Genomic DNA, 19,399 nt, shown 5'->3' on the forward strand with positions numbered 1-19,399 from the left:
CTAAGTCGTCCTGTAGGGTTTTTACAATTGTGCAGTACGTTTTCATGTACGCTCTGGACCTTGCACTGTTGAACTGCGATGGATGGGGACCTCCTTCTGTGTTTTTATGTCTTTAAGCCGGCTGGCACTTAAGAGAACACAATTAGATTAGCATCCCACTCTTAATCACCCACGGCACGGTGAGCGCGCCGGGGTAAGAAATAATAAAAGCGGTGAAAAATCAGTTCGCTGGCAGAACAATATCCTGACGTTGGCGATTAACCGGAGGGGGGGGAGGCAAGGCAGCGGCGGGCAGGGCCCCATCTGACACGTTCGCAACCTGGCCGAGGGCAAAAAACCCTGCCCTCGCCGCCCCGGGCCGGCCGGCGGGGAGCCGCTGGCGGGGCGCTCCCGGGGCCGGGCCGGGCTCGGGGGAGCCCCTCGGTATCCGCAGCCCGGCCCGGCGGCGGGGGCAGCGGGCTCCGGTGCCCGGTTGCCGGTGCCCGGGGTGCCGCCGCCTCAGCGCAGCCCGGCCGGCCGGGCCTCCCCCCCCGGCTCGGCGCGCCGCAGATCGCAGGCTGATAATTCGAAAATGGAGGATGAGCCCTCTCAGCCATTAATTAATAATGTAGCTCGCTGTCTTCCTGTGTGACACACGCTGGAAGGCACCGAGCGGCCAATAAAGATGTAGGGGAGAGAAGTGGAAGGCTCCTCCCCGCCGCTCTTCCTGATTGAGGGCTCGGAGAAGTAGATCAAAAACTTCCCGGGAGCTGGGGCGGGGGGGGGCAGCGAGAAGGGACGGGCGGAGGGCGCCGCGTTTCGCACCCCGGGGCGGCTCGGGGCAGCACCAGGTAGGCGGCAGGGGGGGAGCGGAGCCCCGAGCCCCCCGCGGCGACGGGGCCGGAGGGCGGGGAGCCCCCCGAGCCGAGCCGAGCCGAGCCGTGCCGGGGGGGGTGGGGGGGCGAGGACCCCGCTAGGGCAGCGGGCCGGCAGGAAGCGAAGGAGGGCGATAAGCGGTCGCTGCGGGCAGGAGGAGGAGGAGTGGAAGTTGGTGTCCGGGCCGGCGTGCGCGGCTCAGAGGCGGGGAAGGGGTGACCCGGGGGCGGCGGGGGGGCGGCGGAGACAAAGCGCGGCGGCGGCGGCCGGGGCCGGGGTATCCCCGCGCCGAGCACGTTGTGTGCGGCCGGGGCCGCAGCCGGGGCGGGGTGGGCCGGGGGGGCGCCGCCCCCGCCCGGCGCTCGGCGTCATGGCCCCATTGTGAGGCTGCGGGAGGAGGCGGGGGAGGAAGGAGCCGCCGTTCGCTCCCCGCGCAGTCCCAGGCAGGCAGCGGCGTGTCAGGCACACAAAAGGCTGCCGCCGCCGCGCCGCCCGAGCCCGCCGTGCCGTGCCGCCGCGCTCCGCCGCTCCTTCCCCGGCCCCCCCGGGGGGAGGGACACGCCGGGCCCGCTCCCTCCTCCCCGGGCCGGGGGCGCCGCCGCCCGCCCGCACTCACTGCCCGCCTTCCCTCCGTGTTTTTTTTCCCTCCGGTTCGAAGCGGGTCCCGGGGCAGGAAGGAGACTACGGAGCGGGGCGATGCCGCTGCTGCACCGCAAGCCCTTCGTGAGGGAGAAGCCCCCCGCCGACCTGCGGCCGGACGAGCGCGTTTTCCACTGCAGGGTCACCAACGAGATCTTCAGGGACTACGAGTAAGCCGCGGCCCCTTTCCCCCGGATCCCCCCGCGCCCTTCCGCCGGCGGCGCGGGGCAGGAGCGGTTGGAGCCCCCAACGGCTGACACCTGGGCGGGGAGGCGGCCGGGGGATTCCCCGGCAGCGCCGCGGGGAGCCCGGCGGGGCGGAGGGGAGGTGGCGGCGGTGCTGGTGGCGGTGGCGGCGGGGGGGGGGGGGCTGGCGCCGAGCCCGTGCCCCGCCGAGGGGTGGGGGGAGAGGGCGGATCTCCCGGCCTGGGCAGGGGGAATCCCTGCCCGCCTTCCCTCCTGGCGGGGGGATCCCGCCGGCCCCCCCCTCCTCCTCCTGCTGCTGCCGCCGCCGCGGGGCAGGGGGCGCCGGCTCCTGCACACCCCCGCGAGGAAGTGAAAGTTGCGGCCGCGGGAGGCGGCGGGCGGTGCGAGCCCCGGCCCCTGCCCCGCCGCATGTCGCTAGGCCGGGACGCGCCGCCAACGGCCGCCGGGCCGGGCCCGGGCTGCACAACGGCGGCGGCCGCCCCGGCGTGCGGGGCCCGGCGGGCACCATTGTTGTGGGAGCGCCCGGCCCGGCTCGGCTCGGCCCGGCCCGGCTCCCGGCCGGCCCCTGACCGCCGCGCTTAACCCCTTGTTCCCGGCGGCCTCCCCCGGGCCGGGGTGTCAGAGCCGCCGCCGCGCCTCCCATGGCCGCGCTCGCCCCGCCCTCCGCCGGCCGCGGGCCCGGGAGCCGTTGGCCGGCCCGGCTGGAAGTGGCTCGGCCGCCCCGGGAGGGCCGCGGGGCGCTGCACCTGTCCGCGGGTCCCCGCGCCGGGCCGGGCCGGGCCGGGCGTCCTCACAGCGCGGGGAGCGCTCGGGGCTGGAAACCGGCCCCAGGGAGGCGAGCGGCGCGGCCGAGAGGGACACCTGTCCCCGCCGCTGGTCAGGCTGCCCTGTCCCGTCACGGCCCTCTCTTTTTTTCCTTTTTTTTTTTTTACCCGTCGGTGAAAAGACCGATGGAAATTGTGACAGCGTCGTTAACACGGCGCGGTGGAGAAAAGGCATGGGTAGTCCCTAAGTTAGTGTCACGTACTTGAGTGCTTGCAAGAACAATGGACGGAAAGTACTTAGACGGTTTTCTAAAGCTGCTGAATGTGTGTCTCCGGACCCTACAGCCTCATCCAGCACCGTCCCCACCTACAAAAAGTCCCCCAAATCCAAGCTCATTTGATATATATAATAAAAAATAAAAAAAGACGTGTAGACTAATGAGATCGTATCTGAAATACTTTTCATTTGCAGCATATGAAATGAGAGCACACCTAGATCTTTTTCATGTTTAGGCTTGTTTTTCCGACTCAAATACACTTCACCTAATAAAATCTTGAAGAAGTTGGATTAGGTAACTCCGGAGGGTAATGCCTCGCTGTTTCCTGGGCAATGCGCTGTGTGTGTGGGGGCAGAGGGGCGTTGAATATTTTGTTGGGAATTTTCTGCCGAGTGTTTTCATTATAGGGCGTGTGAGAAGGTAACAAGCGAGAGCTGACAGCCTCGTGTTTCTGTAGGAATTAAGTCCCCCTCCCCCAGCTGCTAATATTTTGAAAGCTGCTTTTCTGGTTACAATTATTATTATCACGTAATCAGATGACTCTTGTGTTTGTTGACACCTCTGAAATGTGCTTCAGGTATATATAGTTTTGAGTAAATTTTAGCATGAAAGGTATCTTTTTTAAAACAGGCTTATTTACGCTGCGAGGATGGTGCCATTAAGAAAAAGCTGAAAGACCAAATTCCGTATGTAACCCAAGTTCATGAATTAAGGGATGAATTTAGACTTGTGTTCACACAGGCTATCCCTAGAAATGTCAGTGGGTGGTTAGCTCAGAGGTCAGGGCTAGAATATGGTATTTGGGAAAATACTGTTGCCTTTCCTGCAGAAACTTCATCCCTGCTTGTTTTTTTCTCTTTCACTTTTATATTTTTCCTGGTCTTTGGTGCTTTTCTACCTTGGATAAAATTGGTGGTTTGATTGACAAGCTTAGTATTTTTTTACGTGGCATGTTCTTCTGGCACAACTGTATTTGTTTACACCACAAACAACCCGCAATAATCTAATCTTCTGAAGAACATTGGGTCACCTTTTGGCAAGTTTTACAGATGCTGATCTGTCCTCCTGGTTGCAACTCTTCCTTCTTGCAAAGCGATGCTTCAAATAGTTACTGTCCTCTGAGAGCACTTGCCTTTCCTTTGTCTAAACAAGGGCAATTAGGCTAATGATAGGGAGGGCCCACTTTTAAAAAATTGTATTAGTTCTTTCATGAAAGAAAATTGTTGTCCAAATCAGTCCTCTCTGCATCTACTTTTGCCATAACTGGATTTTTTTTTGAAGGGGGAATTTAAAAATTGCAGAATCTGACTAGATCAAACAGGCTGTATTGATATGCATGGTAACCTGAATTCACCCCCACCTCCTCAAATATATATGTATGCTTTTAATTACTACAAACCGCTACCACTTAAGCTGTTTTTTTTTTTAAGAGTACAAATTTAGAACATTGAAAAGCTTCTTTCATGCTCACAGCAGCACTAGTAGAGATGAGTACGAATCACACATATTCTTCTTCTCTCCATAAGAACTCATACTAATGCAAGGAGAATTTGGCAAGACTAGTGTTTTGTAAAGTGACTTTCCTGTTAAGAATGCATTTCCTTTCTGATCTGAAATACTATCACATAATTTTGTAATCCTTTAAAAGGGGGCACAGTGAGGTGGCAAACTTCAGTTGTGTTATGAGGAGCTGAGGGAACCAATGTTTTTAATGCTTAATTGTCGTCCTGATTGGGAGGTGGATCTGGGGATAGATCAACAAAAGAGTGTCTCGAGCTGGAAGAGTAGTAGATGGAAAAGCAAGTAAGGGGGTGCACAATAAAACAGTGGGATGTAGTTGCCAGTCTTTTTCACCTTGTCTAGGAAACTATGGGAAGTGTTGCTCATGAAGACAGTCTGATTTATTTTTGCCCATTCAAGAGGCCATTGAAGGAATGTTTCTCAGTCTAAAACATAGGGACTTGGTGGGTGGAAGGAGTTGTGTATCTTAAAAACCTACTAAAAAGTTATTTATAGATTGACCTGTGGGATTATAAGTTAAAGTCAGAAAGAGGTCTCTTTTAAAGGCTTTTTAAAGTACCCTTAGTTTAATTAGGTGGACTTATCTATTTTGTTGAAGATAAGCCCATAAATTGGAAATATGTTTCTTGATGTGTAATTAATCTGTAAACCTTAAGGAGTAAGTGTCTTTTTCTTAGATTTTGGTTTGTATGTTACTTTGTAGTATGTACTGTTGGCCACTTCTGGAAACAGGTGTAGAGTACATGAACGCTCCTGTTTGCCGTGGACTGGATGGCAAAGTTTGTTTGCTGTGAATATTCTAATAGCCTATGTAGATTACATATCCCATAGCCTATGTAGACTATATGTTACACTTTGATAGGGGCTTCAGGATTAAAAATTATGATGTCTACATATTAGCCATTAAATAGAATTTTTTGCTTTTCTCTCTCTTAGATCTCACATAACAAAACTTTCTCCTTTTTTACATTCTCCAGCATATAGTTCTTCTGTTTAAACAAGATCAAGCCCTCCCCTGACTTCTTTTTAACATACGCTAAAAAAAAATGAATGAAAGTAACTGGCTTTAGACAAGCACGTGCTTGAAATACTAAAAATACAGTAGAACTTAGACTCGGTGGCAATACTTGGTTAGTTCGGGCGCAAGCCATCTCTTGCTGCTAGGCTTGATTGATTTCTTTATTTTTATATCCATCGCAAGTGCAGTCAGCAGAGAAACTGCAAGTAATCTATCTCCAGAATTATTTTCTTCTACTAATGAACTGCGCCCTTTCAAATACTTACCAAGCAGCGGCACTAAACTGCTCAATGATTTGCTGATCATTTTGCAGTTTAGCTTACCTTGCATGGCAAACAAACTCTATAACATACATGTAAAAAGATGCCCAGCTGAGAAGTCAGCATTAATTACTCGATGGCCTGCAGCTGGGTGCAACATGGGCACCTCTGGCCTGGTGGGGCCGTGTGGGTGAGCTTTGAGCGCTTGCACGAGCCCTCGTGTCTCGTGAGAACCGTGTTGTAGGGAGTTGCATGGGTCTTGAAACAGCGAGAAAGCCCCACAGGCTGTAATCCCTAGATAAGGACGTCGATAAGGCTTTAGGTATGACGTGGCAGCAGATGCACTTGGTTTTGTGAATTTGAATCGAGTGTGGAATATGATCAAGTGTATGGCTGCTCTTTCTGGGAGGAGAAAGTACAGCGCTGCTGCTGCTGGGCTGTTGTTTTGGTAGCTGCTGTGTGCGCGCTCTGGAAATCTTCTCGTGATAACCGAAACGTACCGCAGAGACAGGGAAAGGAGGAGTGCTACAAATAAAATCTGCTGCCGTGCTGTTGTGATTTCTTTTTTTCTTCCTCGCTCTCAAACCGAGTTAAAGTGAGATCATTAAAACATTGCAATAAAACTGTGTTAACAGACTAAGCCACAGATGGTTTTGATGTGCTCTGTGTAATGACTAGCTACAGACAAATAACGCCTTCAAAACTGAAAGCAAATTTTTTTTTGGTACAATTTTTTCTTCCCTGTGACTTTACGGGGGAAAAATCCACACAAAACAAAAGAGGAAATGAGCTGCAATGAAACTAGATACACAAAGCATTGTATGCAAATGGAAAAATGTTTTCCTCAAATATGTTTCAGTTCAAGTAATCTTAGAACTTTGTGTTTGAGGTAATCATGAGTAAAGAGACTTCAGAGGGTGTTTTTTGTGTGTGTGTGTATTTTTTTTTTAAGAAGTTCAATGTTGCTGCTTTAAATAGCCCGAGTGCCCAGTGTCCCCTCGCAGAGAGCAGCACCAGCCCTTAAAGGCACCGTCTGCCTCTGTCTCTCCCTGCCTCTGTGTGCACGTTCTCTTTTCCTCGGTAATTCTTGAAAACTGTGTGCTGATGGGTTTTTGAATAAGTCTTAGATTGCTTTCGTGCTTCCTGGCTAAAGGTAATTACTGAGAACCTCTTTGGTAAGTGAGAAATGTATATAGAGAGACAGCAGTACAAAGATTTGAGTAAATATATAACTTCATCCACTGAGGTCAGCAAGGCTACTTCAATTATTTTCAATCTCATACAGAAGTAGTGAAATGCAGGGCAGAAACAGACCTGAAGGAATTGTGTGGTGTTTATTCTGTTACCTTTTCTTAAAAATCTGTCAATTCCTCCTTATCTAACTTGTTTTTTAAATGTTTAACTAACTGTTCTGTGCTTTATTGATACTCGTTTATTTTCTGCTAATACCTGTTTGTATTCAATATGGTTGGCAGCAAAAAGGCAATATTCTGGCCTATCCACGGACAGAATGACTGACAGCCAGCTGTTCTTCATGTGTTGAAGAACAATCCATCTCCTCTCTCTCCTTTGTTCTCCGTTTCTTGTTTAGAGTAGGCAAATTGAAATTATTCGTTATTACAGGTGTTGTCAGATGTATGAGTTAGACACAAATGATATAAAAATTCTGTAACTTTGTAGTTGTTAGTTATTATTCATATAATGTGTATTTCCTTTTCTGTCCTAATTCCCTTCTTGTCACAGCTGATGTTCTTCTTAAAGCATCTTTCTCTCACTCAGAGGCTCGCACAGAAAGGATTATCTGAGCCAGGACCCTCTGTTGTCCTTAATCTGGAATTTCCATTTTCAAAATGTTATTGTTGCGTCTGTCCAGCTGCAGTGAATATCATCATCAATGTAACTGGTGCACGTTTGTCGGCTTGAGTTTGCAGGGAGCCTGCAATAAACTTGAAGTGTGAACTGTACAGCTCTTTAACCATGTTAGGAGAAATGATTTGGGCAGTTCCATCCCTATAAAAACGGCAACGTTGCACTGTGTAGCTTTTCTTAAAGAAATGAAACTTCAGTGTAAGGGTCTCAAGTAGCGTGCAACACTCTGTAGGTATTGTGTGTCTGCCGCGAAACAGCTATGTTAAACTGGTACAAGGCAAAAAAAAAAAATTGTCACGTTGCATACCTACAAATACTAGTCTGGTAAGAGTTGGAAAAGAAGGCAAATAAATGTCTGAACTGGGGCACACTGAAACATTGCTCTGCTGTCAGATCACTGATCCATAGTATGTGATATGTATTAACATGGTTCTGTGAGTAGCTACCTTATCTGTATCATCTAGAAAGTGTTTTAAAAAATCACTGTTTCTGATAGCTGTCAAAAATTGACAGCTATTGACTAATGAAAGCCGTTCTTTCTCAATCCCAGTGTAATAACCAGTAAGTAAGCAATAACAATGCTGTAATTTTAACGTTAATTGGAAATACAGGGAAGGAAGAGAATAAATATTTGCTGATGGAACAAGGGAGGAGAAGAATCTGCATGAAAAAAAATAGTTCAATGCTTTTTCTAAGAGCAGTACAAACAGTGAAGGAATAAAAACTATTTAGAGACGTACTTGACATTAATTTTTTTTACCTCTCCATCTTTTCATTTGTGAGCTAGGGCACTCCAAATCTGAAACTTACTCAAGTTTCAACATGTTTCTGTGATCCTAAGGTTGTTCTGTGTTTATACAACTTTAGACCCTCCTCCTGCAAATATGTGAGGAAATACAGGGGATGCAATGAGGATATGACACATTAAACTCAGTGTGATTATTCTTGTGCATAAGGCTACTTCATGTGAATGTGCGTGTTTACAGCACTTGTAGGTCTTGATGCTCTCTGACTGTAGTCTGTAGTGAGAGGAGACCTTGGTTTTACAGTAACAATTTACCAAGCCTTGGCTTAAGAAGTGATAAATAACCTTTGATTGTGTCTGCAACCTGTATAGGAGTAGAGCTATTTTTGAACTTCAAGCTTGTAAGAGAAAGTTGCTGCTGTATTAATTGTGACCATACTGAACGTGATGTTAGAATGTAATTATTTTCTTTCTCTCCCCCCTATCCCCCTTCTTTTCAGTGACTTTTTTGAACGCACCATTCTGTGTAACAGCCTCGTATGGAGCTGTGCTGTCACAGGTAAACCAGGACTCACGTATCAGGAAGCACTGGAGTCAGAGAAGAAAGCCAGACATAATCTACAGAGTTTTCCAGAGGCACTCATCATTCCAGTTCTCTACTTGGCCACACTTACCCATCGCTCACGACTTCATGAGATCTGTGATGAAATCTTTGCTTATGTCAAGGATCGGTATTTTGTTGGTGAAATGGTGGAAGTAGTTAGAAATAATGGCGCAAGGTAAGTGTGTGTGTGTGTGTGTGTATTGAAATATATGTATCTGTGTTTCTTTTGGGTTGGTGTGCACCCTTTTGTGTATGTGTACTTTTAAGCCAAAAACCAGGAAAATAAACTTCATCAAACACAACAGAAGTCAGGTGTGATACTTAAGCTAGCGATACTGTTACTGCTCCTAACTGCTTTAATTAAGAGTAGGATTGTATTGCTGGGCTTGGTTTCTCATTCCTTAGCTTAGAAGGTGTGGAGGCAGGAGGGTTCTCTCAGGACTTGACGCAGCAGTCTTTCAGTCCCAGTGGTGGATTTGCAAACGAATGGCAGTCTCTCGGCTTGTCTGTGCAAAAAAGGTGGGCTGCTCCTAGAATGAGATCTAATTAGGAACTAGGGGAAGCTGTGAGTTAGAATTCATGTGGAAGTTTTGATGGAATCACCCAGATACAATTAATCAAGTGGTGTATTGCGTACCCAGAGTGGCTAAACTATGGAAAGCTTAAAGAATTGATTAGAGTTGGGTTTTTTGATTTCTAGGTGGTAACTAAAATTGTAAGTATATTCTCAGAAAAGTTAGGAATTAACTGTAAAATGTTTGTAATAGGAGATTATCTGCAATTCTGCTTCCCTCAGGGTTAATGCTATATTTACACTGATTTATATATTGTAAGCATTTTTATTGTTGTCTTAAACTGATAAAATTTGGAAGAATATTGAGCTTCAGATGCTTTTTCATATCATTAGTACATATGCTCTGTAGTATAAGTAAGTTGTCTTACAACGCCTAGCTAGCCTGAGTCTTTAAGCAACTTCTGGGAGAGGGTTAGAAAAGGTCTTTGTTTTGTCTAATGAGTCTGCAGTTTCATGTAACTGAGATAGAAAGTGGAAAGACTTATACGTGCTGAACTTGGAAATACCTGCAGAATGTGCATTAAAGCCTTTGTGGGTTCACCTGTTCTTGTTTGGCCAGGAGGAAGGTGCCAGTTTACAGTGCAGAGCAGACAGGGCACAACCTGGGCAATATGGGATTCATAATAACCTTGTATGTATTGGGTGGTAGGAGTGGGCTGATTCAGTGTGGTCATCGGAGTATATCTCTGTTCTGTATGGGTTTTCTTAGTGGCTGATCCAGATCTTATTAAGGGCAAATTTTGTACTACATCGGAAGGAGAAATCTGTTTGTGTTGCAGGAGATAATTTGTAAGGAAATTTGTATGGGTATGTACTTGATATGGGATGGGACTTAATATAAAAGCTTTCAATCTCTTCCCTGTTCTATTCCTTTCAGCCAGTAAAGTCTCAGTCTGCAAAGCCTAGACAAGAACAGCTTTGATAGAGTTGTTGCTTCTAGTATAGAAAACCTAAATCCAAAGTCTGTTTCTATCTTTCTCATTTTATGCTTGTCTAGTGGATAGACCCATGTCACCCTTAGCATTGTACTAATTTTGCTTTGTGAATAAGATTTTATTTTACCAGGAACCTGAATATTAAGAAATGTAAGTGTAGTTCAGCTGTTGGTTTTCAATAGCTTAATGCAATGCCTACTGTCAATTTCCAAACTGTTAACGAAAAGAATACTTCAGAATATCAAACTTTTTTTTTTCCCAAGAACGACTTTCTCATCTTTAACGGCTATTCTAAACTCTTAGCTAAAATGCTTACGACTGTGTATCTTTGCTTTTTAAAGCTTACATGAAAAGTAGGCTTATGTGCCATAAATACACATCTTTCTTGTTTATTCATCTTACGAAATTCAGAATCTGTTTCACTTTTCCTTGCGCACCATCATGAATCATGTTTTAAGTTTGTCCTAACAAAATGGCTTCTACTTACCATCTGGGCTGAGTTCTGTTCAGATAAAGCTGTGATATCAGTCTATCTCATGGAGATAGAGCTATCTTTATTTTTTCTATCAGCCTTTACCTCAGTCGTCTTGGTTATTCAAAATTGTGTAGAGATACATATCTAACAACTTTGTGTTTATGTTCTAGTTTCACAGAGCAATTTATTAATAAGGTCTAAGCTAAATTTCTTCAGCCTTTGGCGTAGGCTAAGTAATCATTCAAAATACTGGAGGTTCAGATAAAATCTACTTCTATCAGAAACTAACCTGCTAGAAATTGTATGCTTTAAACTGCATGAGCATGAAGTGTATCTGAAATGAAGCATGAAAAATTCTCCGTAGCTGACTGTATGCCACTGATATTCTAGCTAAATGTATAGCAGGGAGCTACTTCAGGTCTTTAATACTAACTTCAGGAGACAGTGCAAATAACATGGTACTGCAGAGGGATTTTTATGCTTGGAGATAAATAATTAAAGAATATAAAGTGGGAGGAGGTGAGACGTAGTTATTCTTCTGCCCAGTTAGCAGTTGACTTTGACCTGTATTTTGAAGGACTGTGTTGGGGCTTAAGTATACCAACTCATTACTTGTAAATAGCACTGCTGTTCAACAAAGTGATTGGTGTCTTTGTCCTGACTAGCTACGTTTTCGTGGTCTTTTCTGGCAAAAACGGTCACAGTCCATCTACAGTGAAGTAGCATCAGACCAACAGAGTTAGGCAGATCATGAGAACTCGTTTTCATAGTGTTGTTGTAAACAGTTCCACTGCATTTAGGTATGAATCTTTCTACACAGAGATTGTTTATTATCTGAGCTCCATGCATCATTTGATGTGAAACTCATACCATGATGCTTGTGTAACCAAGGGTAAATAAAGGCTGCTCAAGCAATTTAAGTATTAATATTTTATAATTCCTAACTTTGCACGTGTAATATTCTTGTAGGATGGATGACTTTGATGTGGTTTTCTAGATGTTGAACAAAATTAATGGACAGGAACCCAAAGATGAGAAGAGTTAGTGTTTTGGCTTAATGTACATATTTTTTATTTTGAGTACAAGAAGCAGTCTATAGGACAGTAAGTAATGGACAGGTGATCTGGAAGGGTAAGAAGACAGGCGCTTTGTCGAGAAGGTAGGCAGAAGACAACTTTTGAGACTTGTGGTTCTTGTATTCTACCTGCGTGTTTTGGTTGTTACAGAATCTTGTGCCCCAGTGACATTTCTGGTCCCTTTCAGGCTCTCACAGTTTCTAGCCTTCTGTTGCACTGCTCCATTTTGAATTGGGCTGCTTCTGCCTTGTTGCTGAGGTCTGGTAGGAGGAACTTGGAGAGTTTGCTAGATATTTTGTCCTTCCTGTTATTTTGGTGTGTCTGGTGCCTTAACAGTCCTTATCGACCAGAACAAGAAATTGCAGAGGGCCCCGATTCCTATGGTGTGGCTTGGTCAGGCAGTCAGTGTAAGTGATGCATCCAACTTGGTAATCTAGTAGAAGCAACAAGGAGGTAATTCTCCTTGCTCTTTAACTCTTTAAATGATGATGTATGGATTAAAAATGGCTAGTGTGTGTCTGTATGTATGTGTTCAGCTTTGCTGGCGAAACGTGGGCTGACTTTCCTCCAAAGTGGCAGCTGTGTCATGCTTTAAAAAGGAGGTGCTCAGATTCAAAGGTAAAGAACTGTAAGAGTTGTGTAACATTTTCCTAGTACTCCTTTCCTAAAATACTTTTTTTTTGAAATATCAGTCAGAAAACATCATATAATATAGACTGAAAATTTCAAATTAAGTGCAAATTTTTTGAGTTGCCAATGCATTGAAAACAGCTGTCACTAAATACTGTTAACTTATAATGTCAAATTACTGTTTATAGAAAGCATTTTATTGATAATGACACGGAAATTATTCTATATTTTATTGAGAGGGGAGGGTAACGGTAATATTTCGTGTTAACCATTGTCCCTTAAGATTTAAAATAAGCAGTTAATGTTTTAGCTCACACTATTGAAGCAGAAGGATAAACGTTGATCATGTCACTGGAATTGCCTCCTATTGCGCATCAGAACTGGAGCTTAAGACCCATATGTACTAGTCTGTCTGTTCTGTTTTTCCACAGAAAATGGCATATCTTGCAGCAATCTGTTCATTTGTTGTTGTCTTAGTACCATGTTGTATTATTAGTGGTTAAAATTTGTTAAAGTGATTTACAGTATTTTAGAATCTGAAGTCAGTTTCTGTGGTATGGGAAAGCCTACCTGAAATAACATCAGTGAATGCCTTAGTAGACAGAATAGCAACCAAATAAAACCTACAGTTGTGATTCTCTCAGCTGTAGGACCTGTTTTTTTCTGCTTGAGGTCAGCAGTGTTTTTTAATTTGTCAGGGGAAAAACTAGATTTAAAGCATGTGTAAACAACCAGATGCGATTTATCATCAGTGTTCTGAGATTTAATGGTATTAAAAGAAATAATGGCTTTCTTTATTAGGGTAAACAAGTGAGCAGTGTGATAATTAGTTAACTAGTCTGTAAGTTTGCAGTCTGGCTGGAGCAGTAAAGAGATCTGAGATTTGAGGTTGGACTACTTTACTAACTCTTTGATTACCTCCCCCTGCCCCCCCCTCCCCCCCCCCCCCCCCCAAAAAAAAAAAAAAAAGCTTAGGGGATGATGCCCTCCCTTCCCTGCTGGGGTTGAGGGACAACCAGTTGTCGTCCAGCAGTTAGTATGGAACCTAATTAAAAAGTTGACTACCCACAGACTGAAATAGGTTGCTTAGAGGTAGTGAATAAGGAGGAAAAAAAATCATATAGAATGTGAAAGATATAAAAAGGGAATGCATTTTTTCACTTAATGTGACCACTAGATGACACCGCTGCAGAAGAATACTTGCTTGGTGTCTGTAAGGAAGCCATACCAGAATGCTTTAAGAGATTGTAGTATTTGTAAAATGAACACAATTTACAGAACTAGTAGATAGATGTTCTCTGTTAGGAAGATTGCTACATCTGAGGTATAGGCTGATATACCGTCTCTGCTCTGAATGATCTGGTGTTGGCCGCTGCTAAGCTACAGGAAATGTAGATAATCATGGAACAACCTTGTCTGCAGTGGAACTTTTTAAACTCATTGATTGTTTGGCTAGTGTCCTAATGCTTTGGGCCTGTTCATCATGGATTAACCACTGCGTTTGGACAATTAAAAACTTGCATACCGTTTTCTTCTCTGTAAGTCTTAACTGGGATGCACGGTAGCATGTTTCCACCATTACTATGCCTAGTTGATATGGGGTTAGCATGGTAGAAGGTGATTATAACTAACTTTCGAACTTTTTCATTTGACCTGACAACTGGCTATTATACATGGTTATATATGTAATTGACTGCTGAGAGCTAGGACAAGTTGGTAAGCCCACCAAGAAGTAAAAGGCAAAGTGCCTTCCAAAGCCTTCAGGTTGTAATGAGTTACCTGAATTTAATTCAATTGCTAGTCCACTGATATATTTTCTACTTTGATATATAGTTTTCAAAGCTGTCTGGATGCAGAGGCACTGGAGTTAATGTCTGTAGAATCAGAAAGTTATAGTGCATTTTTGTATTGGAAAGATTTAAGAAACTTCTGCATACAAAGAAAGTTTCCTGCTCAATTAAAAAAGCTGAATTTGAGTTCCAGTAGCAAAGTTAATGTGAAGATTATGAAATAGCTGCTCTCCAGTACTGTCAAATATGCTTACTTATTCATAAAGCAAATATAGTTTGCATACTTCTAGCATTGCTATCTAAGGATCACTCAACTTCTGGACTGGAAAAATCATGTTTAAGGAATTCACTTTCTGATGCCCTTAAGTCCTTTGGCATATAAATATCTTTGTATTTGTTGACTAATAAATATATTTGTAGTTGACTAATGGAAGCTGAGATGATGATATGTGGGAGAGAACCTGCAACTCATTTCTTACAAGTTATCAAAAGGGTGTTAAAACTACTTTTGCTGCCAGTTTCTGTTAGCTCTCATTTCTGTGCACGCTCCCTACTAATATAACTGTATAATTTTAAGGTATGGGTTTTGGTTGTTTTCTCACTTTTATTTTTTAATCAGTGCAATACTGTGAAGCGAATGTTGGGCAGGCAAAGTGGTGTTGCTGTATTGGAAAAAATGCTTTTATAATTCTGTTATTTGAAACACTAGCTGTACTTTCATTTAGGGGTATGTTTTTAAAAAGTGAATTTCCTTTTGCTCCTGACTTATTAATTGTTGTTTTCTTTGTTAAACGTAGGCATCAAAGTATTCCCCCACCCCCAGTTTGAAACAGAGCTCTGCATCCAGGAAATAAATGTCCTGTATTCAAAGGGATTTTTTGTCCATTTATTGTAACACATTCAAGAGGCACCTTTATTACTCACCTAGGCCTTCAAGAGTGGTCTTGATTTTTGACTTGAAATGGGGACATAGCAGAGTGTCAGACCATTATTTGTATCACAGCAACATGTAGTATCAAATAGATCAAAAGCTGTTGTGCAGAACACTTGGTGGGCAGTAAAAAATGGTCTGTGCCCTATCGATCTTGTAACTGCAAACTTTGGTTTCACATAAAGGCCTACTGAGCATTTGGAAGAACTTCGAGTAAGTGAAGCTGCATATAGCTGCAGGGTCAAGGTTTAAGCTTGACATCCTGTGATGTCTGTTACTGGCCAGCTACCTAGGGGAAAGCAGCTTTTCTTTCTCCTCTTCAAATTGTGTTCTTCCACTGCTTCAGCAGAGTTGAGTGGAAATACCTGCTTGTTCCTGAAGTAATAATGGCTTGTGTACATGCCTTTTGAGTTCAGAAAAAACTCTGATTCTCCTCAGATCCTTCAGTGAGCCACTGGAAGTAGCTGATGAAACACACTTACTCAGCTCTTCATGTTGGATTAGGTTTATTTTATTTTTGGTCAGTTAAGTGAATTCAATTTAATGGCAATTAATAAATTATACTGAATGCCAGAGCTACAAAAAGCAAGCACCACGGTAAACATGTGGCTGGAAGGTGTAATGGCAAGGGAAGATTTCCCTCTTCTGGCATTGTCAAAGTGTTAAGTCATCTCTGCATTTCCTGGAGCAGTAGTCAGAGGCTAAAGATGCAATTTGGTTTTGTATACCTTCAGTCAGCCACATCCTTGCCATTCTTCTGGGAATGACAAGGTTCAGTCCTACCTTAAGGTTTTCTGCTAGTTGTGTCAAGTTGTTCTTCAAAATACATCCCAGAATCATTCTTCAGAGAAACTGATGGAGTTTTGCTTCTGGAGTAACCATGCCTTGCGCCACAGGCTCCAGTAGGTATCTCTTGCCTGTCGTGCCTCCATAGGCACCAAACATCTGTCTCAGTGTCAGAACAATATGACTACAGAGGAGTTTATATGGAATTCAAAAAATATAATACAGTTTTGTAGCTGTACAGCTTTAAGTGCACATCATGGAGCAGATCCTCCTGGAAACTATGCTGAGGCATATGGAAAATAAGGAAGTGATTGGTGACAGCCAACGTGACTTCACTAAGGGTGAGTCGTGTGAGAAATTCAGGGGCCTTCTGCGATGGGGTTACAACATTGGTGGGTAAGGGAAGAGCAACTGATGTCATCTACCTGGCCTTGTCAAGTACTTCGCACACTGTCTCGCATGACATATGCCTCTCCAATGTAGAGAAAAGTGGGTTTGACAGATGGACCACTCAGTGGATAAGGAATTGGTTGGATGGTTGCACTCAGAGTTGCAGTCAACAGCTCAGTCTCCACGTGGACACCAGTGATGAGTGGCATTCCTCAAGGGTTGGTGTTGTGACTTTGTCGGCTGTATGGGCGGTGGGATCAAGTGTACCTTTAGCAAGTTTGCTGCGAACACCAAGCTCTGTGGTGCAATTGACACGCTGGAGGGATGGGATACCATCCAGAGAGACCTTGAGAGCTGGGCATGGGTGAGCCTCATGAGTTTCAGCAAGACCAGGCAAAAGGCTCTGCACACGGATCAGGGCAATCCCAAGCACAAATAAAGGCTGAGCAGAGAATGGATTGAGAACAGCCCTGAGGAGAAGGACCTCAGGTTGGTTGATGAGGTGTTGGTTGATGACAAGCTCAATATGAGCAGTCGGTGTGCGCTTGCAGCCCGGAAAGCCAACCGTATCCTGAGTTGCATCAAAAAAAGTGTGGCCAGCAGGTTGAGGGAAGGGATTTTCCCCCTCTACTTTGCTCTTGTGAGGGCCAACCTGGTGTACTGTTTTCTGGGGCCCCAGCATAACAAGGGCATGGACCTGTTGGAGTGAGCCCACAGGAGGGCCTTGAAGATGATCAGAGGGCTGGAGCACCTCTCCTATGAAGAGAGACTGGGGGGTTGGGGTTCTTCAGCCTGGAGAAGAGAAGGCTCTGGGGAGGCCTTATAGCAGCCTTCCAGTAGGCTTTAAAGGGGGCCTACAAGAAAGCTGGAAAGGGACTTTTTACAAGGGCATGTGGTGACAGGACAAGGGGTAATGGCTTTAAGCTAAGAGAGGGTAGATTTAGATTAGATACAAGGAAGAAATTCTTCCCTATGAGGGTGGTGAGGCATTGGAACAGGTTGCTCGGAGAAGCTGTGGATGCCCCATCCCTTGCAGTGTTCAAGGCCAGGCTGGATGGGGCTTTGAGCAACCTGATCTGGTGGCAGGTGCCCTGCCCATGGCAGGGGGTTTGGAACTAGATCTTCAAGGTTTGTTCCAACCCAAACCATTCTATGAAGCGTATGCTTAAAATTCCTTTGTTTTGCAGCAAATTCTTGTTACCTCTGTATGTAGATAGATTATGTTTTACAGCATGGAAGTGTTGAATATTGTTCTCTGAGGTCTCTAGAACTCTTAGATTGTTAGGGTCTGTTATGTTCTTCTACTTGTGCAGCTGACTAGCCTTACCTGAAGTTCACGGAAATCAATAGATCTTTTTTTTCTCAGAGACAGATGTGTGTTGGTATTTAAAAATAAAAAATAATAATAATAAAAAAAACCATTAGTGATCCATCTTCTAGCTTTTTATTTAAAACTGTTGGGCTCCTGTGTTGTTTCTTCTTTTCTTCCTTTAAAAAAAAATTAATCATCTAGGCCGAGCATTTATTGGAACCTTTCCTCTTTCCTGTAACATCTATTTGACCTATCTAAAGAGACCTCAGCTTGTTTTCAGAGACTAGCGAAAACTAAAGTTGTGAGCATGAAGGCCATCTTTGGGACCTATATGCTGTTGTTGATATCAGCCTGCAGTGCAGAAAGAGAATGCAAAACTGAGTGTAGAGTAGTTGTTTTCGAGATCTTCTGGTCTAGATTTTGTCTGTCATTCTCTGAGCTAGACTTGTTGGGACTCTTGTGTAAAATTTCATGATGGCTCTATTCTCATTTTATCCGTTCATACTCTGAATACATTTGGGATTCACTTAGTGCGTCAGTAAGTTTTTTACAGTATTTATTGCTATTCTGAAGAAAGTGCTACTTGACTGAGTGGTGTGTGTATATACAAAAAAAAAAATTAATGCTGCTGTCTTTCTAGGATGAGGTTCCCAGTTCTTAATTTGGCAATACTCTTTATTTCCCATAATCTTTCCCTTGACTTGAATAAGATTCTTTTTTCAAATACATTGGAGCAAGCAACTGAAGGCTGATCTAAAGATTGCTATGTGGCAACAAGTGAGTTGAAACTGGACATGTTACAAAATAGGTTGGGAAGTTGCAAAAGGTTTTTACTCTGAATAATGCAAGGTACTGAAGACATCTATTTTAGAAATTCATAAGAAGCTCTTAAAATTACATCTGATTAATTGATTAATCTGATGAATTACAATCTGATCAATCAATGGTCTCATAAAGTGCTTGTCTGTGATGGCAGGTAGCTGGATTTGAGACCAACTTGTAATGTCTCTGGCTAGAACTAGAGCTTATCATCATGTAACTTTTAGAAACAGGCGTACTGAACGTAAGTAAACTGCACTGTTTCAGGTGTTTTTTTTCCTGTGTGTGTTTTTCAGCAAGAGGAGATCTAATCTGATCTGTTTGACTTTGACATAAGCTCTCTAAAGATCTTAAGGTATCCTTTTTAGAAAGTATTTAAGTTAGTGTACTTCACCTGGATGTCTTGCTTCAGCTTTCAGCTCTGCTCTTCTATATGCATTATGATATAAAATAAGAAGTGTTATAAATGAACTCTAGGAATGTTTCAAGTTCTTGAAGCAGCAGACCTTCATTCCCATTACAAGTGGAGCGTCTTTGTCCAGGGAATTTGGCTGCAGCTAGCCATGAATTGACTGTAACAAGGTTAAAATAAGTCTTCATTCGTAGATTGTTTCTTTAGTGCTGGAAGGAATGGTTGCATTGCTTTCTTTAATCTACTGTCTATCATTAGCCATTAAATTTCATTGGATTATGCTTTTATTGAGTTGGGTACTGTGTGTTTCATTTGATTCCCTTCCCCACAGATTTTAGGTAATAATTTGAATGAAGGTATAGAGGAAGCAGAGTCACTTGCTTTCTGTGCTAGCTTATTCCATTAGTATTCTCCCTGCTTAATAATAACAATAAAAAGCAGCTGTTTGGGGTATTTTACTACTTACTGAATCAAGCATATAGAATGTATAATTTCTTTATTCAGAGAAGA

The 19,399-nt window shown here is 44.0% G+C and overlaps 1 protein-coding gene across 4 annotated transcripts in view; it reads left to right on the forward strand.

Moving 5' to 3' along the window:
• Positions 1-544: 544 nt before the first annotated feature.
• Positions 545-19,399, forward strand: part of BAZ1A (bromodomain adjacent to zinc finger domain 1A) — a 61,945-nt gene continuing 43,090 nt past the window's right edge. Inside the window, exons 1-3 of one of the 4 annotated variants that reach the window (XM_040558185.1) lie at positions 545-830; positions 1,507-1,664; positions 8,656-8,934. In XM_040558185.1, coding sequence (XP_040414119.1) covers positions 1,552-1,664; positions 8,656-8,934 — 392 coding nt within the window. In that variant the 5' untranslated portion in view covers positions 545-830; positions 1,507-1,551. Of the gene's footprint in view, positions 831-1,409; positions 1,665-8,655; positions 8,935-19,399 lie in introns of those variants that run through there. The other 3 variants (XM_040558183.1, XM_040558186.1, XM_040558184.1) reach the window with 3 other exon arrangements.

The sequence above is a fragment of the Cygnus olor genome, chromosome 5, assembly GCF_009769625.2.
Source record: "Cygnus olor isolate bCygOlo1 chromosome 5, bCygOlo1.pri.v2, whole genome shotgun sequence".
In the NCBI taxonomy this organism is placed as follows: domain Eukaryota; kingdom Metazoa; phylum Chordata; class Aves; order Anseriformes; family Anatidae; genus Cygnus; species Cygnus olor.